Source organism: Tupaia chinensis, unplaced genomic scaffold (assembly GCF_000334495.1).
Source record: "Tupaia chinensis unplaced genomic scaffold, TupChi_1.0 Scaffold000091_1, whole genome shotgun sequence".
NCBI lineage: Eukaryota > Metazoa > Chordata > Mammalia > Scandentia > Tupaiidae > Tupaia > Tupaia belangeri.
Window position 1 is genome coordinate 686630 of NW_006159553.1, and position 24961 is coordinate 711590.

General features: G+C 43.6%; 1 protein-coding gene across 1 annotated transcript in view; it reads right to left on the reverse strand.

Annotated features, from left to right (window-relative positions):
- CACNA2D3 (calcium voltage-gated channel auxiliary subunit alpha2delta 3) overlaps positions 1 to 24961 on the reverse strand; it is a 931343-nt gene that overhangs the window by 32879 nt on the left and 873503 nt on the right. Inside the window, exons 34-37 of the mRNA XM_006143064.2 lie at positions 19853 to 19928; positions 17020 to 17072; positions 15329 to 15384; positions 6913 to 7024 (exon numbers count right to left, since the gene is read on the reverse strand). Coding sequence (XP_006143126.1) covers positions 6913 to 7024; positions 15329 to 15384; positions 17020 to 17072; positions 19853 to 19928 — 297 coding nt within the window. The remainder of the gene's footprint in view (positions 1 to 6912; positions 7025 to 15328; positions 15385 to 17019; positions 17073 to 19852; positions 19929 to 24961) is intronic.

Below are 24961 nucleotides of genomic sequence, written 5' to 3' on the forward strand. Positions count from 1 at the left end.
AAACAATATTGTCCGTGAGAAATCAAACTTCAAGCCTAAACTACATGCTACTTAGGAAAAACACTTACTGTAATTATGTGGTCCAGAAACCCTTAAATGTAAAAACTTACATAATGATTATTCCCATGCACTCCTTACTAATAGGATATACGATAGAAAGCTAAATGCATGATAGAGAGAAACTCACCCTCTCGTCTGTTCCCACAGGAATAATAATTACTAGTAAAGATCAGTTCCTAGTCAAAAATGACAAAATTCATGAGTGAATAATCTGTGAAAAAAAAAGCAGATGGGAACAAAAAAAAAGGATTGGTATCCCCCAAATTTAAACTACTAGAACAATCTTAAAAGATCTTTATTATTTGGTACAGAGAACTTAAGCATATGACTCCGTATGAAAGAAAACATATTTTTAAAAAGAAACAAATAAAACTTCCACCAAAAAAAAGAGGTCCTCTGTATTAAAAGCTCATTGGATTTTTTAAGCAGTAGAATAGAAAAAAAAATCAAAAGGAAATGAGTGAGCAATACTATGAGTTTTAAAAAGTTATCCAGAATAAAGCATGTAGACAAATAAAAATAAACTCACATCTAGAATCACTTCAGTAAAGCTTCTCTTTAAGTGATTCTAGATGTGTAAGATAGCAACAGAAACTGTCTGTCAGAGAAGTGGAAGATGGTGGACTCCTTGTGAGGGTACAAAGCTTCAAGTCAGAAGACAAAGGAATAGTATCTTCCGACTATTTCAGTGTAGATGGTATGGCGTTAAGTCATCAGTGTGGAGTACATATAAATGAAATAAGTCATTTTAGACAGAAAAAGAGTTTACTCTCAGATCATCCATGGAAATACTTCTAAACTATGAAACAAAAAGTGATGGTTGACAAAATAAAAAGCCCTGGTGAGTTAACAAACTAGTGAAGATGTAGGTAAATTCACTATTATCTAAGAGCAATAACAGGAACCAATTATTGAGTTATGTGTCAAAAACACAGAACTAAATGTTAGAAAATATAGTTTGCTTTGTGGTCTGGAGGTTACAGGAGCCAGATTCCATGTGGTCAACTGAGGTTGGAGTCCTGGCCCCAGTGGCCTGAAGCACATGCTGGGTGCATGCAAATGTGGGCCCTAAAATCCAAGCAGGATGAAGACACGGAAGAGAAAGGACTGTGGTTGACTATGCCTCCCTGGGGAGTGCTTTCTTTTCCTCCCTTTCTCCATCTCTGTCTCTGGCTAGTTCACATACTCTCTGGCAATTAAAAAATAAAGAAAGAGGGGCCAGCAGGTGGCGTGGTGGTTAAGGACGCCAGACTCTTGCATGGCCAACCATGGTTTGAGTCCCGGACCTGGTGGCTCGCTTTGTCACTTTCCCTCCCTCCCTCTCCCTCCCTCTCTCTCTCTCTCGCTCACTCATTCTGTCCCTCTCTGGTCAAATTAAAATGAATAAATAAAGTTAAATAAAATAATTCTTGAGAAAAAAAGAAGGAAAATAAAGAAATAAATAAAATGTTAGAAAATATTACATCAAAGAGGGTTGGGAGTTAATCCAAGTTAGAGGGTTCTAAATGGTTGTTTTTTTTCTGAAGGAGAGAGAAGATCCTGAAGGCTAAGCATACTTACTAAAAGAACAGAGTACATATTTTACATACTAGTAAGGAAAAAAGAAGGTGAAACTAAACACAGGGAATACAAAGCATTTAATGATAAAATGATAGCATAAATAAATCCAAACTTGCTGATCAGTACGATAATCCTTAAGAGGTTAAGGGTACTGGATGATAAACCATTTAAATCCAGCTATTTTCGACTCGTAAAACAAAATCCTAATGCAAAGTGACAAAAAGATGAAGCAGACAAGGGTGGAAATACACCCTGGAAATGTTACTGCGGTGAGAGCTTCCATACCTGTGCTGTGAGCACATGAAGGCACAGGCACTTCCTGTATAGAGAGTTATGTCACAGTGATAAAGGGATGCTTTATTAGGGCGTCTAGTGGTCTTTGGCAGGGATGTCCATGGTAATATAACTTCAAAATATAGACATGAGAATGAAGGCTGGCCCGAGGGCACTATGGTTCAACCCTCTGCAAAGGGAGCTGGATCCGACGTGGCTACCGCAGAGTGAATCCTGGCCCCAGTAGCCACACGCGGGGTACACGTGCGTATCTGCCCAGGATCCTGATCAGGTACAGGAATGGAGGACCAGGGATTGCAGTACAACCAGGCCCCACTGGGGGATGATTTCTTTCTCTCTCTCCATCTCTTCCTTTCTCTCATTCACGAGCTCTCTGGCGCTCATAAAACAAAATTAATTAGTAATAAAAATCCATTGAATGACATGAAGGAATTGAAAATCTAAAGCATCGTAAAAGATTGACATGCAAAATAGACAATGAATGAATGAATGAATGAATGAATGAATGACAGAGAGAAAAAGGAAAGAAAGGAGGAAGATTGGAAACACAATTGACACACTTGATCCAATGCATACATACTGATCCCTGTACTCAGCTATTAGAGAATGTAACTTGTTTTCAAAAATACATGGACAAGTACTAGATTACCAAGTGAGTTTACTTACACACATACTGAAAATCACGAGCTATACAGACCACAGAGCCATCTAGTTTAATATCGATAATGTTAAAAAGATATCTTGAAAACCCATATGTTAGGGGAAAAGAAAGGTTTGGTTTGGTTTCTTAGGATTTTGCTATAGGGCACATGTGCTCGCCAGAGAGGAGGACAGAGACACAGAGAGGGAACGCGAGAAATCACCCCTCCCCCACCCCAGAGGGATGGCCATGCCACAATCTCCTCTCCTCTCCTCTCTTCTCTTCTTGGGATTTGGGGCATGCACACACAATGCACTCAGTGTAATTTTCAATCTACTAAGGCCAGGACTCAAACTGCAGTTGGTTTTGTGGGAATCTTGCCACATTAACTATGTCATCTGCTGGTCCTTAGAAAAATTTAAACATTGGACATTTACAGATTAAAAAAAAAAAAAAAGATGAAAATTGGAAACATGTTACAGTTATACACATGTATGTATCAGATGTATACAGATACACTGGAATGCCAGGAGAAATTTTAGATAGGTAGATAACAGAAAAGCTAAGCACCAAATTCAAAATGTTAGAAAATAAAAAACATAATAATCTCCAAAAACAGAAGAAAGACAAAACAAACATATCTCTGGCAGAGTGGCGATGGGGAGAGGGAGAAAAGAAGAGTAAGAGAGAGGGAGGAAGACACAAAGAATCAGCCAAAACCTCACGATTTTAAAGAGTAAAAAAGCATTCATATGGCAGCGATTTTAATCAAAAGACAACACTCTTAACAAATGCATGTAATAAACGTGAAAAGTGAAATAAAACAGGCAATTTTCTAAGAAATAGTTATCAACACAATTCAGAGACATCTAACAAAACCAACTAATTGAGTAGTTGTAAGTTTACACACAACACACACAAATTCCACGATTTACTGATAGTTTTATGAGTTTTAACAAATCTAAAAGCAGCAGATGTCTCAATTTTTATAAAATGTCACAACAGATATTAGAGAAAGAGGGAAATGCTCCAAGTAATTCTATAATGAAGTGGCCTTACTAGGAAAGTCAAATAACAGTGCACGAAAAAAAAAAAATACAGCTTTTCCTTTTTCCGTTCGAGATTTTTTTGTTGTTGAGATTTTTGGTTTTTTGTTATAGGGCATCTGTGCTCATCAGAGAGACAGAAAGTGAGAAATCACCCCAGGGGGTCACACCACAATCCCTTCTCCTTGATTCTCCTCTCAGGATTTTGGGCATGCACACATGCATGCCTGGTATGTTTTAACCCCTGGGTCCGGGATTCAAACCATGGTCGACTACATGGGAGTCCAGCAACATAACTATTATGCCATCTGCTGGTCCCACAGTCTTTCCTTTCTGAGCAGAGACACAAAAGTTCATAGTATAAGATGAGCTAAATGAATTTAGGAATATGTTTTTGTTTTGGTTTTGGTTTGTTTTTGTTGTGGTTGTTTGGCTTAGTGTAATGATGACAATGACATTCTATCCTGTAAAAGTATGCATGTTTTCACTAGGAAATGTATTTATAGCATTCACATATACCCATATGTGCTTTTACATATATGTAAATATTTCATGATTAAAAAATTTTAAAAAAACTTTTAGGTTTTTGCCATAAGGCACATGCGCTTGTTGAAGAGAGAAAGAAAGAAACACCATGAAGGAAAATGAGAAATCACCCCAACAAGGGATGGCCATGACATAATCCTTTCTTCTCCATTCTCCTTCTGAGATTTTGGGCACACATGCATACACACCCAGTGCGATTTTCAAGCTACCCAGTGCAGGATTTAAACCATTGTCGATCATGTGAGCAGTGTCTTAACCACCATGCCACCTGCTGGCCCCCATGATTAAAAATTTTCAAATTCTGAACCAGCAGTTAGCGTAATGGCTATGTCGCTAGACTCCCACATAGTCGACCGTGGTTCGTGTCCTGGACCCGGTGGCTTAAAACTCACACTGGGCGCGTGTGCATACGTGCCCAAGATCCCGAGAGGAGAATGGAGGAGAAGGGATTGCGGCGTGACCATCCCCCCCTGGGGGGTGATTTCTCGCTTTCTGTCTCTCTGTCTCTCTCTGTCTGGCGAACACACGCGCCCTATAGCGAAAATCTCTCCAAAAAAAAAAAAAAATTCAAATTCTATCACTGTAACTGAACACTGATTATCAATATCCAGTAATGGATGTAGACAATTTTAGTGATGAGATTTAGCATATAATCAGATTCTAAACACTAACAATGGCAAGAAAGATTCTTTTAGTTATATGAAATTGTGAATGTCCTCATTGCCCCTAAATTCTGAATTGTGCGCTGATAAATGGTTTAATAGTAAGTTATATATATTTTTATGTATTAAATTTTTTTCATTTGCTACAGGGTTTCTCACTGGAGAAAGAGAGAAAGAGAAAGGAAAGGTGAGAAATCACCTTGCAAGGGGTATGGTTATACTGCAATTCCTTTGCTTCTGTTCTCCTCTCATGATTTTTGGGCATACATGCACACAAGCCCAGCATGTTTTTTGAGTCTGGGTCCAGGACTCAAACAGCACAGTCAGCCATGTGGAATCCAGCACCCCATGTGCTGATTCCAAAATTAACTACCACATCACCTGGCTGCCCCATATTATTTATATATTTTTTACAATAAAAAAATTCTTTAGTAAAAATCATAGTTAATATGAAATTACTAGAAGAAAAATTTTTAAATGAGTAATGAGTGGCAGCCTACTCTCATTGCTTCTATTCAATGATGTTTCAGGAGTCCAGTGCAACAGAACACCAACAGTAGTTAAGCATCAATATTAGTAAGGAAACTTTTCACAAATAATCACACTGTCTATGTAAAACGTTCAGAAGGACTATCAGGTCTCCAAGAGCATTTAGCAATTTGTAAGCTATATGACATTTGATATACAGAAATCAGTAATGTTCTTATGTGTTAATGATTAAAAATTATAAAGGTAGTTGTAAATATATACTACTGATGATAACAAGAAAAACTATGAGCTATCTAGCTATAAATATAATATAAATAAAATTATAAAACACAGAAATATATATAAAGAGAAATAATTTATGAATGAGGAGCTCCAATATCATAAAAGATAGCAATTGTCTTTGAATTAATCTATAAATAATAGCAATTTTAATCAAAACTTCTGCAGACTTCACAGATATTAACCAACCGATTCCAAAATGAATATAAAAGAGTATAAAGACAAAACAAAAACAAGATGACTTAGAAAAACATAGAAAAGTTACTTGTTTTCCTACACGTCAATTCATATTGTAAAGCTACAATAATGAAAGAGAGATAGTATTGGCCTAGTTGTGACAAACCATAAATTTTAGAAACAGATTCACACATAGATGGGAATGACAGCCCATGATGCAGATGTCCTAACAAACTGATGGGAAAATAAAGACTATTAGATAAAGAACATGGATTAGCAGACCAACTATATAGAGAAGGACTAAATTAGAACTCTATCTCATGCCAGACAATAAATTCCAAAGGGATTAAAGCTCTAAATGTGAAAAAAGCAATACATTAAGTTGCTCAAGATAAAAATATAAGACAATATAATAATAGTGCAGAAAAAAATTTCTTGAGACAAAAAGCACAAATTCTAAACGAAAAGATTTAATTGGACTGCATTAAAATAAGAGAAAAAGAAAGCTCCTATGTATCAGAAGGCATCTATAGTCCAAATAATAAGAAGACATATATGCAATGAATATAACTGTAAAGAAATAGTACCTATAGTATAGAAAGAACACCCAGATCAGTGAGGATAGACCCTACCACTCAATAGAGAACTGTCCAACGGGAATGAAGAGGGCAAAATCCCCAAATGACCACAGAAACTATTAAAAGAGGTTCAACTTCATTAGGAATCAAGGACGTGCTTATCGAGTCACTAAGAAATCATTTCCACTGTATCAGACTTGGGTGAAATCCAAAGGCTTGGTGCCTTCAGCAAAGACACCCCAGGACATTCCTCCAACAGCTGAAATTGCCAGCTGTCAACTGGGAAAACACCAGTTAGAACTTTCTCCAGTCATCAATAAACTTGACCCAAAAATCTCCTATATTTCAGGGTGCTTATTCACACATTACAAATGCTTCCCAACCTCTAAATGACCACTCTAGCAAAAGCAAGAGCTGTTTCTTCCAAGCTGACAGGAACGCTATGCTTTCCTTACACAACAGGGCTGCCATGTTTTCCACCCTTCGGTGTTATTGTGCGTGTGCCAATCACACCGACACACTTGGGGAAGTTGTATACAGAGCAGAAAGGTGTCTGTGTGTTGGGGCTGGGGGCATCTTACTTGGAGCAGTCTTCACAAGCAATGTTCCCTGTGGTCTCCTTGATTGTGCGCTCAGAGACAAATGCAGGATATTCAGTATCACAAGGCTCGAGGGTCTGTTTCAATTTCTGGGCTGTAGGGATAAGGAAAGAGAAAAGTTTCTAAAGCAGGCACAGAATCAATATTGTGACTGGCAGCCCACAGCAACTCGGAACACAATTCTGTTTCTGCTGCTCTGTGATTTTTTCGAGGCACAGAAATTATGCATTATTTTCTAATTAGTCAAGTGATTTCATCTGCCAAGCCACTCTATACGCTATAATTCCTCAAGCAGTCGTGTTGGCTTCATCAGCTATCATTTATGCATCGCAAGAATTCTCTACTTTCTGGGACAACATCAGTCACTGGGTCTCTGACCTCAGACTGAGTCAAACTTAGCAGCAACACATATGTGTATCTGAGCAAATGTATAAACTATAAGTTATTCCATATTACAGAGGGTGAGACAAAGGTCATGATACAATTGCATGGTTTTATTATAGAAAGAAAATTGAAATATGAAATAATAAAATACGTAATGTCTTTGAAGCACAGCCATGAGCCAAATCCTACTATTATGAAGCTCTTGGCCAAAAACACACCATGTCTGTTTTAAAGCATTCAAATGACTTTGGTGCACGGAGTAGCACATAGTAGGCACTCAGTCAAGGCGTGGGGTTGATTAAGTTACTTAAACGAGCTATGCCCAGTGGGGAAGACTCAAAACCTAAGTCTCAGTTTTCTTATTTGTAGCCTGAGGGATAAGAAAGTTTCATCAGAAGTTGATGTGATGAGAAAAAAGAAACAATATATGTTAAGTACTTAGTACAGCACCTGGAACGTAACATGTTCTAAGTAAATATCGAATAATAATAGTAGTAGTAGTAGCACCAACCACACTTGTCTTTTTTTTTTTTTTTTTAGGTTTTTGCCAAAAGGTGCATGCACTTATCATGAGGGAAAGTGAGAAATCACCCCCAGGAGAGACTGCCATCCCACAATCCCTTCTCCTCCATTCTCCCCTCTGAATTTTGGGCACACATGCCCATGTGCCCAGTATGCTGCCAGTTCTGGGACTTGAACCGTGGGCGGCCATGTGGGAATCCAGCACCTTAACCACCACCCCACCTACTGGCCCCCACACTAGCATTTTAATGAAGCCATTGGGACAGACAATGATGAGAGTGACTGCAGGACAGCAGCTGAAGGCTCTGATGTAAAAGGGGTTTGGTGCACAACTCCTGCTGCCATTTCTAGCTGATCCCTAGTGTTCTCATCTGTAAATGGGGAGGCTAGTTGTACAGCCACTCCTCACAAGAGGCCTATTCAGTAATAGTTTCACAAAAGAATGCTTATATAAGGGACCTTTAAAAAGTTTAGAGAAAATGTGTTGTGAAAAACCTCTGCTTGGATGGCAAAAAAAAAAAAAAAAGTTATACCAAATAATTTCATGTTTTTCATGAAATTTTTGAAGTCCATTCGTAAGTTCCCATATCCACTGTTTCCAAGTTTTTTGGTTCATGTTTATTCAGAAACACACACACACACACACACACATACACAGCGTACAATTAGAGTTAGAAATCACTTTGTAAGGGAATGGCCATGCCACAATCCTTTCTCTTCCATTTTCCTCTTGGGATTTTGGGCATGCATTCACATATGCCCAGTGTGTTGTAAGCCGCTAAGTCCAGGACTCCACGCGGTCAACTATGTGGGAGCCCAGTGATGTAATCATTTGCACCATCTGCTGGTCCCGATTTACACTTCTAATTTTAAAACTTTATAAGATTTTAGCAAAATGGTGCATAGACAAAGTCTCAAGTTATATTCCGAATACAACTGGCCGGATGCCAGCACATGAGATGTTTTGTAGACATCCATCTGGGATGAAGCTGGCAGGAAGTGAGCCATCAGGGCTACTGCATGCAAAACAACTGTTTGGTAATGACCAAGTAATTGTTGGGTGATCAAGAAACCATGTTCTAAGTGCTGCATCCTGCTATGCTTGCTTCTTATTTATAGGCTATTTTCTGAGCTTTCATTCTTGTGAGGAAATCGGTTGGAGGTTTGGGGTTGAACCATCATTCATCATTTTTCTTACATAAAATCAAAAGAAGTGTGGCCCGGCTGCTGGGATAACAGCTACAACACAGGTGCCCTGCAAGGCTGGAAGCCACAGGCTGACCACAGGTTCGGATCCCTGGACTGGTTTGAAATCATACCTGATGTATGCATGAGCACCCAGGATTCTGAGAGGCTGAAGGGCTGGGGAAAGGGGGTCACGGCATGAAGAGTCCCTATTAAGGGTATTTCTCTTGCATACATGTGGTTTTTATCAAAACAAAACAGACACCAAAAGGAAGTAGAATTTTCAGGAGCTGGTTACTGACATTAAAGGGTGATGTCTGCGGTAACCTTACAGGATGGTTCTGAGGGAAGGGCTGGACTAAAGCATACACAGAGTTCCTGACTACGTGAAGCACGCACATGCACAAACAGCACACCTGCCTGAAACACTCACTGTGAGCAACCTCTACCAGCCACATGCCCGACGCTGGACTGACTGCGCAGGAGCTAAGAGCACAAGTGCCTCAGGTCATCAGGTGGCATGGTGCTTAAGGTGCTGGGCCCCCACATGGTCAATTGTGGTTCGAGTCTTGGACCTGGCAGCTTGAAACTCACACTGGGCACATGTGCACATGTGCCCAAAATCCTGAGAGGAGAATGGAGGAGAAGGGATTGCAGCATGGCCATTCCCCCCAGGGGAAGATTTCTCACTTTCCCTCGCTCTGTCTCTTTCTCTCTCTGGTGAGCGCACATGCAAAATAGCAAAAACCTTAAAAATATAATACAATAAAAGCACAAGTTCCTGTTACTACTGTGTCTCGACAAGTGAGGTTTTGACCTCTCCACACCCTCGTGACCTCGTCAGCAAAATGGGAACAGTACCAAAGTCACATGGTTGAGCATCAAATGAATGATCACCATGTGGCATCAAGCTGGCACGTTGTAGGCTCCCTTTAAATGCACACTCTTGCTGCCTTTGTGACTTCACTGCACATCTGGTTTCATTGTCTCCTTGCACTTTTGGGGGGGAGGTTTTTGCTATAGGGTGTGTACACTTGTCAGAAAGACAGAGAGAGACAGAGAAACAGAAAGTGAGAAATCACCCCCTGGGGGGATGGCCACACCCCAATCCCTTCTCCTCCATTCTCCTCTTGGGATCTTGGGCATGCATGCACAAGCGCCCGGCGTGAGTTTAAGCCACTGGGTCCGGGACTAGAACTGCGGTTGACTATATGGGAGTCCAGTCTCAATTTTCTTATTATTTGTATTCACACCAAGCATGTGTGAATGCATGCTGAAATCCCAAATCTCATGGAGGGTGCTTTCCTACTTTCCTTCTCTCTCTCTGTCTCTTTTGGGCAAGCGCTTGTACCCTCTAGGCAAAATTAAAAAATAAAAAATGAGGGGCCAGCAGTTGGCATAATGGCTCTGTCACTGGACTCCCATGTAGTCAACCGCAGTTCAAGTCCTGGACCCGGTGGCTTAAACTCATGCCAGGCACATATGTGTGTGTGCTCAAGATCCCGAGAGGAGAATGGAGGAGAAGGGATTGTGGTGTGGTCATCTCCCCCGGGGGGAGGGGGGGGATTTCTCGCTTTCTGTCTCTCTGTCTCTGTCTTTCTGGTGAGTGCATGTGCCCTATAGCAAAAATCTCTCTATATTTTTTAAAAAATAAATAAAAATTAAAAATGAAACAAAAATGTAGTACACACTAGCATAGGTTATAAGCAGATCTTGCACAAGCAAGCCAATGTCATAAACAGACCTGATGGAGGTTAATAGGGAAATGTATTAACAAACGCTGTGGGCCAGATGCTCTTCTGCTTCGTACATATTAATTCATTTAACAGTAAGACATGACAAAATGAAAAAAACAGACTATGAAGTAGAATCAACTGTCATCTCTGTTTTGTAGAGAGAGCAGAAGAGAAAGCACTGAAATAAAGAACCCAGATTCATCCAGTAAGTCATGTGCTACAGCCAAAACTGAAGCCCAGGCCACCTGGCTCTAGCAGGTATGATTAATTTCTCTGTGAAGTCTGGCCAACAGTCAACAAGGCAGAAAGGTTCTTTGGGTCAGGCAGAGATGGGCAACACACATGATCACATAAGCCAGATCATCGCATCATCTCTAACCTAACTGTCCGGACACCGAGCCCAACACTCTCTGTGATGAGACTCATTTGGGTCTGATGCGTTCTGGAATTTCTTCTCCTCTGACAACTGTCAGGTACTCATAGTAACGTGGTGATAAACCTTTGAGACTCTCTGCAGCGTGAATATAAAGATCGGCTGGAAGTTGCTTGATGCATTTTAGGGAAGCATGAGCTAGGATATAAAACCAGGGTATCATCGTTTTTCTTCATGCATACGATAGAGTGCCGTGTGCACTCGTGAGCATGAGAGAGCAGGGAAGTCAGGGAACAAGGAGCACCCTTCCCAGTGTGGTCCCACCATGGTCCCCTTCCTCCAGACTTCCAGCCTATCAGATCCTGGGCACACACATGCCTCCCAGGTATGTTTTGGGCTGACCAGGCTGGGGATTTGAACTGTGGTTGCCTTGTGGAATCTGGCTTCTCTTGAGCAATGGATTACCATCGTAGCACAAAACTTGGCGTGGCCACTTTTAATCTGAACAGGGTTTAATAGGAAGACCTCTCCTAGTCTAGAAGGCAATGGGAAACACCACATTCTTGTGCCAGTCACTCTTCTCTATCTGTGGAATGTCTAAGCAACAGCCAAGGCTTCCAGCAATCTCTTGGGCACTGTTTTGACTCACAGGGGTTCAAAACTCACTGTCTTGCAAAGGTATAGGTACTTAAGGGCCATGGAGCTTAGCTTGGCCAATTCCTCGTGTGGCCGGAAAGGAAAACTGAGCCTTGGAAAGCAGACATGGCCTGTGTTTAATCCTAAAATGAGTGACCCTCGGGGTCATCATTTACTTAAACAGGAACGATCACCACAGCCTTTGCAGCTGGTGCTCACTTAGCATTTCCTGTGTGCTAAACACAGTGCCAGGCCCTTTGTACAGAGAATCCTTACTGCCCCCTGATGGGTAAGGTCCTGCAACCATGCCACATTCCAGAGGGAGAAACTGAAGCTCAGAGAAATTGAGACGCCCACCCAGACTCACATGGCAGTAAGCGGTGGAGTCCAGATGCAGACCTGGGCAGTCGCATCCTGCAGCCCTCTTGGTGCCATCACACCACCCCACGGCCCATCCCCGGCACGCTGGCTGCCCAAAGCTCGAGCCCGCATGCTCTGACGCGAGCTCACAGGGAAGCGGCCAAGGGCGCGTGCGTACCACTGAATATCTTTAATTTTCCCTTAGCAACGCATGTCCCTGCTGAGAATAACAGACTGGTGCTCACAGTAATTACGTGCAGACAATTGGGAAAGAATACATTTGCCATTTGAAAAGCCTTCCTCTCCCTTTGTCTCTGTGAATGCTCCCGTCCAGACCGGGTGCCAGCAAGCCCCCTTCTCTTTGTGTTACTCTGCCCAAATGATACCTTTGTGATCGTCAAGCAGAAACGGGCTTCCACAGTTGCCTTCATTAAGGAAATGAAGCAAAATAAACAGTGTAATTATGGATTCCACTTTTAGCTGAAACAAAGATCTATGCCTCAGCTCAGGGTCTTTATCCATGGAGGGGATGGTACATTTAGAATGAGGAAAGCTTGGAAATCAGCATCTTTATGGTGCTTAAAACTTCTCCCTCCTTAACAGAGGGGTGCTGCTTTCACCACTAGGTATGGCCCCGGCACACAAAGGAAGGCCTCAGGATGTGAACCTGGGACCTCCCCATATGGCCCCAGCTTTATGGAGCATCACAATTGCATTACTGTTGCATCCCCATGGCTGGCCCAAACAAGCTCTTTTTTTTTTTTTTTTTTTTTTTAATCTTGCCAGAGGGCACATGTGTCTGTCAGTAAGAGACAGGGAGGGAGAGCAAGAAAGCACCCCCCATGGGACATGTCATGCATTAATCCCTCGCTGCAATTCCTTCTTGTTTGGGTTTGGGTACACACACACATGTGCTTGGCATGTTTTACAAGCCACTGCATCCAGGACTCAAACCCCATGGTCAGCCACGTGAGACCCTGTTTGTTTAACTACCAAGCCATGGGCTGGCCCAGAGACAAGGTCTTTCTACTGTCTGTGGGAAGAAGGTTTCACAGTCTGGCAGTGAAGTGAGATGACCTGTTTAAATGATCTACTAAGGGTCTTTTTACAAAGGCTGCCTGGGACCAGCAGGTGGCGTGGTAGTTAAGGCACTGGACTCCCATATGGCCAACCATGGACTGGGTCCTGGACCTGGCAGCTTGAAACTCATGCTGGGTGCATATGTGAGCATGCCCGAAATTCTAAGAGGAGACTAGAGGAGAAGGAATTGTAGCATGGTCATCCCCCCGTGGGGTGATTTCTCACTTTTCCTGTCTCTGTCTCTCTCTGGTACACCTCCTATGGCAAAACCAAATGAACAACAACAACAAAAAAAGGCTTCCTGGGACTAGCAGTTTGTGTAATGGTTATGTTGCTGGGCTCCCATATAGTCGACCACGGTTCGAATCCCGGACCCAGTCGCTTAAACTCATGCCGGGCGTGTGTGTGTGTGTGTGCCCAAGATCCCGAGAGGAGAATGGAGGAGAAGGGATTGAAGTGTGGCCCCCCCCCCAGGGGGGTAATTTCTCACTTTCTGTCTCTCTGTCTCTGTCTCTCTCTGTCTCTTTCTGGTGAGCACATGCGCCCTATACCTAAAACCTCTCCAAAAATAAAAAGGCTTTCTAAGACAGAAGCAGATAAGCATCATATTATTCCTTTTAGCAGAAATCTAGAAGACTGTAGGTCTAGCTGTGTGTACAGGAGTTGTTGCAATGTCTCAAGCCAGCGGCATGGCTCCTTACCCTGTAACACACAGGGCAGCACCCCACTGCTCAGCGGTATCACTAAACCTCATGTCTGCAAAGTCCTTATCCTCCTCTCTCATCATTGTCCCCCATCCCAACCCCTCAGTGTAGACCTGGGCTTCCCAACAGCACTGCTGACATTTGGGGTTGGATCGTCATTGTGGGAACTGTCCTGTGTGCTGCGGGACGTGTAGCAGTGTCCCTGGTCCCCGCCCCACTAACTTCCAGTAGCAACCTCCCACCCCCAAGTGCTAACAACCAACAATGTCTGCAAGACAACACCATGCCCCCTACTCATCCCCAAGGGAACACGGCTGGTCTAGGCGAAGACCACCGTGCCCGGCCCCGAGCACAAATTCAAGCCTGCATGGTGAATCTGGAAGACCCAGACAAGAGTGCGGGTGGGCGTCGGTGGTGGCAGGTCACGGGAAAGAGAGACGTATCAAGGGAAGAATGAGGACAGTGGAGGCTGCTGTGAAGGAGGGGAGGCATCTTCACTGGGTGTGACGAGGAATGCCAAGCAAACCCCTGAAGACCACCTGCTTGCTGGCCTCAGCAGGAGCACGTTTTTAGGAACTACGCAGGTATCTCAGCCAATACCCCCCGTCGCCCAAACCCGGAGCCAGAAGTTGAATATTCCTAAACCAAAGACTCTCTTTAATACATAAGGACATGCAATGAGACGATGAAAATTAAGTCTCTCCCTCCCCCATGACCCGGGTTATCTCCTCTAAGGAACAGCCATGGCTTCCATCCCAGGTTTGGTATGTCACACTGGTACATAAGATGTGTCACCACCATTTAAAAAAAAAACAACAGGAATGATCGCATACTACACACACCGTTCTTAGGCTTTTTTTTTTCACTTGATATATCTATAAATATCATCACATTATTACAAACATTTGTCTTGTCTTTTCTTTTTTTTTGAATGGTTACCTGAGATCCTATTTGGGGGGATGTTTTCATTGGGCTTGTCCTAAAACATTGGCTACTTGAAACAAATGGAATGGCTGTATACAGTAGGTGGTGTGTCTATATAATAACCCCTAGGGGAAGAGTAAAATGATCAGATGTAGGTTTATAAGGGCGAGTGTAACAAACAAAAACAGGGGGGCTGTCCACTCACTTGGCCCGAGACGTCAGCACTGCCTATCGGCTTTCTATGAATGAGCCTGTGCCGCACACGACCTCAAAGCCAGCCGGGAGGACGATGGGTGCGTGCCTTCACTACTGGAGGGAGCCTGTGGAAATGGTGTCAGACCGGATGGTGTGGCACCAAGCGTGACGCAGGGCTTTTTGCTGACAGAGCTGAAAAAGCATCCCTTTGTCCTGGGTAGGGTGACACCAGCACAGCCCTGAAGAGAAGCAGCCCGTGGCTCTGAGCCAGGAACCAGACACCAGCGGCTGAGGCTTACCTTTAGCTGTCATATCGGAGTGCCACCAACTGCAGAGGTTAAATTCCACCAGGAACCTAAACAGACAAGGGGAGTCCAGAGTTATTCGGTTACCCTTGCCCGGAATGGAGCAGACAGTCTGTGCAAACCAGCACTGCTCCCCATGTTTCAAAGAACATCACAATTCAGAGAGGTGCAAACCGATTCATTTGCACCAGACCTCATCTTATTTGTGAAAGGCTGTTTTATCACCCAGGCCAGGCAAATCCTGAAATTGCATTTACTTCAACTCGAGGACTCGTAGCTGAAAAAGATCCTGCAGTAGAGTCCAAAACAGCTCACCCCCTCGTTATTCACTCGGTCCTATTCCAGTTCGAGTCCACAGAAAAGAGTATGTTTTAAAAGGACTTTTACTTTGCTCAGAAATATGAGGGGATTTCTAAAAGCTCATGGAAAATGAAATTAAAGTATAAATTAACTTTGCAAAAAGCATTCCGAATGCCATATGTAGTTTTTTTCATACTCTGCATTTTCCATAAACTTTTTGAAGACCCCTAGCTGCATGCCTTCCTGTATTTAAACTCTGCTCTGCAGTGATAAAGCAAGTTTTCAAAATGTATAATGCAACTCAGACTTGTTTCAGCCTGTGTGTGTGTGTGTTTATATGCACGTGTGTGTACACATGTGTGCGTGTGCAGGGGAGAAACTTCTGTGAAATTAGGTCATTGTACAACTTCATAAAAATTAAAAATTCTCAAATGCTAGTAAAGAGGGCAAGGCTAATATAAATTGTCCTCTAAATGAATGGAGATAGATAAAAATCCAGACATTCATTCAGGCTTGTGGCTACTATCCGTAGCAGCTTCTTCTCAATCGAAATCCCACTTCTATCTGTTAACGTATTTTCTCTGTCTCTGATGTGTATGGAGAACTTACTCTTCTCACTTGAATTATAAATGTTGCTAAAGTAATGGAAACTATGTTAAAGCAACGAAGAGGACAATGTTTATTTACCAAATGACAAGTAGTCTGCCTTAAACCCACGGAACTGGAGCCTTTGCAGGAGAAAAGAATAAGGGAGTTTGGTGCAATTTAAAAGGTCTGGTTTACAGGCTTGCCCAGGATATTCTCCTCCTTCGTGTGACACAGTCCTTTTGTAATGTGTCCAGTATCTGTTCTGGAAGTCGAACCTTCCATCTCCTGTCATTTCAAGTCTGACACAAATGAAGACGGTACGGAACGTCCTAAATACAGGACCGTAACTGGATGGGGTCAACAACTCACACCTGACAGAAGCCCCCGGTCCTAGCTGAGGGCTGCTCAAGTCTCTGCTCCTGCCACACCCACACACCCAAAGCAGCAGAGTGGATGGCCCCTGCCCACAGCCCACCCAGGCTGCACTCCAAACAGCCAGACATCCATGTTAAATTTAACACTAACCACATTAAGTAAATTTGGTTTGCGTATTGCAAGCTGTTAGTCTGCTAAACAATGACAGAAGGGCGTGCGGAGTGATCATGAATAACTTAATAAGAGAGTATTTCGGTCTCGAGGGTCAATATTTCAAGATGTTCAGTCGGGTTATCTCAGAGTAGGAGGACTCTAATGGTTATTGAAAGCACTGAGGCGCAGTCTCCCAACTCATTTTATAACATGAAAAAAAAAAAAAAAAAACTAATACTTCTCCAGAAACGAGAGCGAACTGTACTTACAAGACAAGTTCTGTCATTATCCATTTTACAGCAGAGAGGAAGGCATTGTAAGGCTGCAAAGAATTCCATTCATTAAAAACAAGGTATCACACACGAAGTTTGCAGTTTAACTCCAGGTTTTACATAAAGACAATGTTATTCTTCGGGAGAGATTAATATCATGTTAAAAAACAGTGACATTCTAGCTCAAGGAAGAAAATGGTTGGATACTGTATCGCAAAACTAACATTTTAAAACTTTGAACTCCCCTGTAGCGAGATGTGATTTACAAGTAAAATAAACATGATCTAATGCAAGGGTTATCACTGGGAGGAAAACGGAAGTTCAGCAAATGATGCTTAAACCTTTACCCTCTAGGGGCTAATATTTCACAGCTGAATGCTGAGGGTCTGGAATTATAGAACTAATCTCAAATGGTAATGCACAGGCCTGCCCCTTGGAGAGGTGATTCTCTGTTCTCCATCACTGTATGTCATTCATCAAAACAAGCAAAAATTGCATAGCCTTGCTTTTCACACCATCCAGAATGATGTAGGTTTTAAGCTGCTTTTTCCTCACACTTACCTATCTGGACTTAAAAAAAAAAATAACCATATAAACATATGATTTTTTATCCTTGAAGAAAATCCCTTTCACTCTATAAAAGAAGGCATTGACAGCCTAATCTTTATTTCAGAATATTTTAATTTAAAAAAGCAGCTGGATTGCTTACCCTGTGATATTTCCTATGTGGATAATTCAATTTCCTGAATTCTGGAAAACACCAAGTCTTCCCCTCAGTTGGTTCTTTGTACCTAGGTATGCCAGATATGTGAGTGGCTTGTGAACCGGAGAGACAGGCGGTGACACTGGCCAATCCTGGGCTCCAGGTGTCAGGTCTGGAATAATCTCAGGGCCTTTTGTGGTTGCCTTTAGGTATGGGAAAATCGCAGTGCATGCCAAATCCTGGCTTCTGAAGCCATGGCTGCTTAATCCTACCTGTGAGCATTGTAATGACAAGACCTGGAACTAGGAATGGGGGCACTTTCCAGTTTTAAATAAAACATGGACAGATTTATCTACCCCCGCCCCCCATCATTCTCGAAACTTTCCTGTTTCAGGCCAAAAAGTGAGCGAGCAAAACAATGAGAGGGAACCCTGGGAGTTGTTCTCAGCCACGCAGACCTCAGACTTCATCTGTCTGTGGCCCTGGTGAGACAATGCTTTAACGTTCCGTGGATCGGAGGGCGTTGGCCTCAGAGTTAGGATCAGATAAGGGTGTGAACCTGTAACTATTTTCTAACACCTATCACCAACCTTGCAGTCCCACAGGTTTGCTTTCACATGCTACAGTTTGAAAAACACTCATCTGTCCTTCAAAATGTCTGGGCGCTAAGACTATTGTACAATTCTGCGTCGTTCTAACTTCTGGATGGGGAGTGTGGGTCAGAAAGAGGAGAGAATGAATAAAGGGATTAGGGGTGTTTTGGAGGTTGGGGTGGGGAGAGGTACCAGGGCCAGAGGAAAGGCACTCAAGCATGCTATGCCAGACATTGGTTCAATATATGAGCAAACAAAAGGATTATGTAAATGCAGGATTAAAAAATTTAAATGCACATTATCATTCGAAAGGAAAAAGCCATTGAGCCCTTAAGCCTAATGATGGAAACACATCTTGGGAACATTTTAAGTCTGGAAATATTCATGCAAAGGGTAGGAGGGTTGCGTTTAGAAAGACATGGTAAGTTTCATTAACATGTGATTTTCAAAACATCCAGCTTCTAGTTGCTTCTCTTTTCAGGTCTGAATAATTTTTTGCTCGCTCAGTGTGGGAGAACTGTGTTAAACATTTGATTTTTCTTTTTTTTTTTTTTAGTTTTTAATATATTCAATTGCTGTCTATCATTACAGATTGTAAAAATAAATTTTGCCAGTGTGAATACACTGTATATTAGTTCAGGTAAAGATCTTATCATACACATGGTTATCAACAGATAATTTTCCCATTTTTGTGTCCTTTAAATGGATTGCTTTTTACCCCCAGACTCCTCTTTTTAAATAATTCTTTTGTAAGACCGCATATCTGCAAATGAAAAGGTGCCTAGTTTTTCAAACCAAAGTGGCTTTTAAATGTGTTTCAAACCAAATGTTAGGTTGGCTTTTGATATCTACAACTGACAACACTGTAAATGTTGTATTTATCAGATGTACTAGATTACCTAGAGGGGCTCAACTATATTTTTTTGCTGTGTTTTTAGGTAATTGGTGGTCACACATGTTGTGCACGCTGCAAACCATATCTTTAAACTGGGAGTAAACCCTAACAGCCCATTTCTGTCCCTCAAAGCCAGTTTCTGATGACACACTATTGTGTTGATTGATCCTTTAGGTGACATCATCTGCAGGCCAGCACCAGGGAGATCGATGCTGAAACCTGGCAGCTGCAAGATGAGGGAAAAGCAGCTATGATGAAAATGTGAATGATTAGGTCAGGAAAGTCATGACGGGTTTTTCTATGCAAAAATGTGTCATGACCTTCCCGATGACCCAGGAGCTCGGAGACAAGAGCTCTACCGCTGAAACCAAAGGAGGCTTTCTGCTGAGCAAAACCAGGTTCTCTTCTATAGAAGAATGAGGAAGTCAACAAAACCGTCTCTCTTTCTCTCTGATCCACCAAAAGGGGGCTGCTGCATTAATTCATCAACTATTTTAGACCTGTGTTTTACTCATATCCTCACTAGAGTTTGACTTAGAAGTGGTTTTTCTTCATGAGCGAAGTCGAGGAATACTGTCACACGCTCATGGTTCTGAAATGGAGATGTCTTGCCGCACAGAGAGAAAGAGGCGGGCTTACGTCCAGGAGACGGTGGGCGCCATCGCTGCTCTCCTTGTTGGCTCTGCACATGGCCTGGTAGTCGTAAAGTGTGATCCTGCAGGGAAGAAGGAAGGGCTTCACTGAGCAGAAGGTGCAGGAAGAAAACGCTGCTGCATCTCAGCCTCCCAACAAGGCTCTCCAACCTCCTGCCCTTCCCTCTCCCCACGTGAGTCCCAGAAACCAGAACTGCTCTTCCCCAGGGCAAGTCACAGAAACTGGAACCCCCTCCCCCAGAAGCTAGCTGTAAACGCGGAAGTTAATACCTAGACTTCCCCTGCCTTTCTCTCTAGGAGCTGGACATGAAGGAATTCCCTGACCTATCTTTGCCCAACTACAGGCTATAAGACCCTCGTTCTGGAGGAGCCCTGCCCACACCTGGACAAAGGAGGGCCCACAAGGACCTCAACAGACAGGACTTGCTGGGTTCCCCCTCTGTCCAATCACAACTCCACACAGCTGTCCACTTTTCATTAGTTCTAAGCATAAAAATGAACAGTTTTCCTTGTGTCTTTGGGTCTTCATTCTGAAGGCTCTTGGGTCACATAAAAGACAAAAAAATTAAATGTCACCAGTGGGTAAATGTACTTGCTGGAAGGAGGAAGGGGTAGGGAGAGAGTGAGAGAGAGAGATAGAGAGAAAGCACCCTCTTCCCCATGAGGTATGGTTACCCCACAGAGGTCTCCTCCAGCTCTCCACATTCTTCTGGGATTTGGAGAATGCACGCACATGTACCCAGCATGTTTCTTAAGCCGCCGAGTCCAGGACTTGAACTACACAGTCGGCCATGTCCAATCAGCCACCTTAAGCACTACACCATGGTCTGGACCCACATACAACTTCGATTCAATAAAACTGCTATGCAGCTCTCTTGTTAACCTGCCTTTCACTACAGGAGTGACCCGTGCTGCCCCCATCGCGGCTGCTATCATCAAGTCACCGAGTCCGACACAATGCAGACTTAACTAGGAGTAACAAACAAGGGACACAGCAAAGCCCAGGACAGGAGACAGAGTCCCGTCCTCCCTGGAACTTGAAGAATGAAAGAAATATGAGGGGGGCCAGCAGGGGGCGTGGCGGTTAAGGGTGCTGGACTCCTACGTGGCTGACTGCAGTTTGAGTCCTGGACCTGGTGGCTTGTTTTCTCATTTTCCCTTTCTCTCTCTCTGTCTCTCTCATCAAATTGAAAAAAAAAAATAGCAAAAAAATTTTTTTAAACATTTATAAAAAAAGAAGATTGGGAAGAATAGAAGGTAGAGCGGGGAACCCCTTAACGTGGTGAAGCAGTCATCTGGTCCAAACAAGGATGGTCTGCACGGACCAAGATACTCCACAGAGAATCTGTTGTTCTGCAGTGGGTTCTGGGCCCTGGGGGGGAACCTGCGTGGGCCATGTCTCCAAGGTCAAGGACAGGTGCAAAAGGCTTCTGTGGGATAAGCAGGGGCAGGATCTCATCTCTCTCAGGCGGAGGAAGTCGGCTTGGATCGAGATAAGCTTGCACGTTGATGACCAGGGAAGCCAGCTGACTCAGTGGCCCCAACCTCTACCCCTCACTGCTGCCTCCACATGGCGAGTGTAGTTTTACTTTCGAAAACAGCATCGTTTTGAAACAGGAAAGTGGACATATTTTTCTCCACTGGTGATAAAAGTTTAGCTCTTTTCCCAAAGAAGGCTTTTACTCAGTTGTAAAAATATTTTACTTCGTAACTGTTCAAGGTTTTTTTTTTTTTTTTTGAGAGAGAGAGATTTTTGCTATAGGGCACATGCACTTGCTAGAGAGATAGAGACAGAGAGAAAGCGAGAAATCACCTCTCAGGGGATGGTCACATTGCAATTGTTTCTCCTCCATTCTCCTTTTGAGATTGTGGGCAAACACACACACACACAAACACACACACACACACACACACACACACGCATGCCTGGCACGAGTTTCAAGTCACCAGGTCCAAGACTTGAATCACAGTCAATCACGTAGAAGTCCAGAGCCTTCACCACTACACCACCTGCTGGCCCCAATCTTTTCTCTCTCTTTCTTTTTTTATCTTTTTTTTTTTTGACATGTTTTTACTATAGGGCACATGTGCTCGCCAGAAAGATAAAGAGAGACAGAGAGACAGAAAGCAAGAAATCACTCCCCAGGGGGTATGGCCACGCCACAATCCCTTCTCTTCCATTCTCCTCTCAGGATCCTGGGCATGCACGCACACGTGTCTGATGTGAGTTTAAGCCACTGGGTCCAGGACTCAAACCATGGTCAACTATATAGGAGTCCAGTGACATAGCCATTAGGTTATCTGTTGGTCTCTCTTTTCCTTTTTACAAGGGCATTCCTCCACCATGATGGCCCCATAACCATGACCTAATCTAATCCTAAATATCTCCCAAAGACCCCTGACTGCAGTTTGAGTCCTGGACCTGGTGGCTTGTTTTCTCATTTTCCCTTTCTCTCTCTCTGTCTCTCTCATCAAATTGAAAAAAAAAAATAGCAAAAAAATTTTTTTAAACATTTATAAAAAAAGAAGATTGGGAAGAATAGAAGGTAGAGCGGGGAACCCCTTAACGTGGTGAAGCAGTCATCTGGTCCAAACAAGGATGGTCTGCACGGACCAAGATACTCCACAGAGAATCTGTTGTTCTGCAGTGGGTTCTGGGCCCTGGGGGGGAACCTGCGTGGGCCATGTCTCCAAGGTCAAGGACAGGTGCAAAAGGCTTCTGTGGGATAAGCAGGGGCAGGATCTCATCTCTCTCAGGCGGAGGAAGTCGGCTTGGATCGAGATAAGCTTGCACGTTGATGACCAGGGAAGCCAGCTGACTCAGTGGCCCCAACCTCTACCCCTCACTGCTGCCTCCACATGGCGAGTGTAGTTTTACTTTCGAAAACAGCATCGTTTTGAAACAGGAAAGTGGACATATTTTTCTCCACTGGTGATAAAAGTTTAGCTCTTTTCCCAAAGAAGGCTTTTACTCAGTTGTAAAAATATTTTACTTCGTAACTGTTCAAGGTTTTTTTTTTTTTTTTTGAGAGAGAGAGATTTTTGCTATAGGGCACATGCACTTGCTAGAGAGATAGAGACAGAGAGAAAGCGAGAAATCACACACACACACACACACACACACACACACACCGGGGGGATGGTCACGCCGCAGTCCCTTCTCCTCCATTCTCCTCTCTGGATCTTGGACATGCACACACACGTACCCAGCGTGAGTTTTAAGCCACTAGGGTGGCACTCAAATGAGGTCGACTATGTGGGGGTCCAGCGACGTAACCATTATGCCATCTGCTGATCCCTGTTCAAGGCATTTTAATTGCTCATCAACAACTTCCCAAAGTCAAGGTGAATGGCACTTTCTGGTAGCACGTTAGAGAGTTCAGGTGGAACCAGCACCTCATCCCATACTCGAAACCAAAGGAGACGCATGTCCCCAGCCTGCCCTTCAGTATCCTTCTCACTGTTCCTGGCCACCCAGAGGACAGATGCTTAAAGTCCAGCCTGAGTCACACACCAGCTGCCAGATGGGATTTTAAGCACTTTAACATATTCGCTTCTAAATGATTGGATGGGAGTCTCCCTGCAGGAATTCCTTTCTAGAAGAGTAAAGCGCTCAATGTCAAGTGTACCAGAACAGGCTCTGTGCAGTGAGACGGGTGCCGCTCTGACTCCTACCTACCCTGCTCCTGGCACGGCACCCGGCGTGGAGAAGCATTCAGTTTCCAGAGGCCTAGTGCATGAATGATTGACAGGCTGCACCAATCTAGACTAGATGATGACACAACTGTGACCAGAGGGGTCACATGTGGTGTGACTCGGAGGCCTCTGTCTCTGGACAGTACACTGGAGACGTGATGGGTGAATGGATTCAGCACACAGCCACTGGTGGGTACTAAGTAGAAAACCGGCCACATACGATCAAATTGAGACGCAAGCCAGCTCCCGACCCGCAGCTCACAGCATCCTCGGGCGGCAGAGCCCGAAGGCCAACCAGTGGTCAGACAACCTCCCAGCCAGTCCCAAGGCCTCTCCTTCATCAGCGTACATCTTCCCTGTCCCCTGGCTTTGTTCCAAGCAGCTTTTTAAATGGAAACACAGGAAGACCGTGACCCAGCCACACACTAGGCTGGGGGAAGCCCCCACACTACCCTAGGCCCAGGGAACAGCATGGCCTCAATCACAGATCACAGGGCCAACTCCAATCCTTCCCTGACTGGCCCATGTGCCAGCATCCCGGTCTTCATTCCCCAGGAGACTTTCATTCTTATTTTAATTTGCCAGAGTGTCCACATGCTTGCCAGTGAGAGAGAGAGAGAGAGAGAGAGAGAGAGAGAGGAGAAAGCTCCCCCTCCCACTGCAATCCCTTCTCCTCCTTTTCTCCCTTTCGGAATTTTAGCCACAGTGCACATGTGCCCAGGATGTTTCTCAAGCTATCGGGTCCTGGACTCAAACTGCATGACTGCTCCTGCAGGATCCAGTTCCTTAACCACAGGCCATGGGCTGGTGTCTCAGAGGAGACTTCTACAGGTGGCCCTGCACGGGCTTTCTAGGATTTGACAAGCATCGGTATTCTTTCCTTTTGCCCCACTGTGTCTGCACTGAAACTTGTGGCAGAGGCAGGCGCAGGGCAGCATGGGCTTGGGCAGGTTGTTCATCCTCTCTGGAGGCTTCATTTTCTCCCTTGTGAAATGATTCAGAGATGTCCTGAGAGTTAAACCACCAGAACGTGACAGCACACTGAAATACGCTATGCTGTGCTAGCCTTGTTAGGACCCTTACAACAGAAGGCCTCATTTCACTGTTAAGAGTTCAGGCTCTTGGACCAGCAGATGATGCACGGGTTATGTTGCTGGACTCCCACATGGACAACCGTGATTCGAGTCCTGAACCCAGCAGCTTGAAACTCACGCCAGCCATGTGTGCTCAAGAGCCCAGGAGGAGGAGAATGGAGGAGAGGGGATTGTGGCATAGCCCTTCCCCCGAGGGGAGATTTATTTCTGAATTTCCTTCTTTATTTTTGGAGAGGGTTTTTTTTTTTTTTTTTTTTTTTTTTTTTTTTTTTTTTTTTTTTTTTTTTTTTCTTTTTGAGCCATTT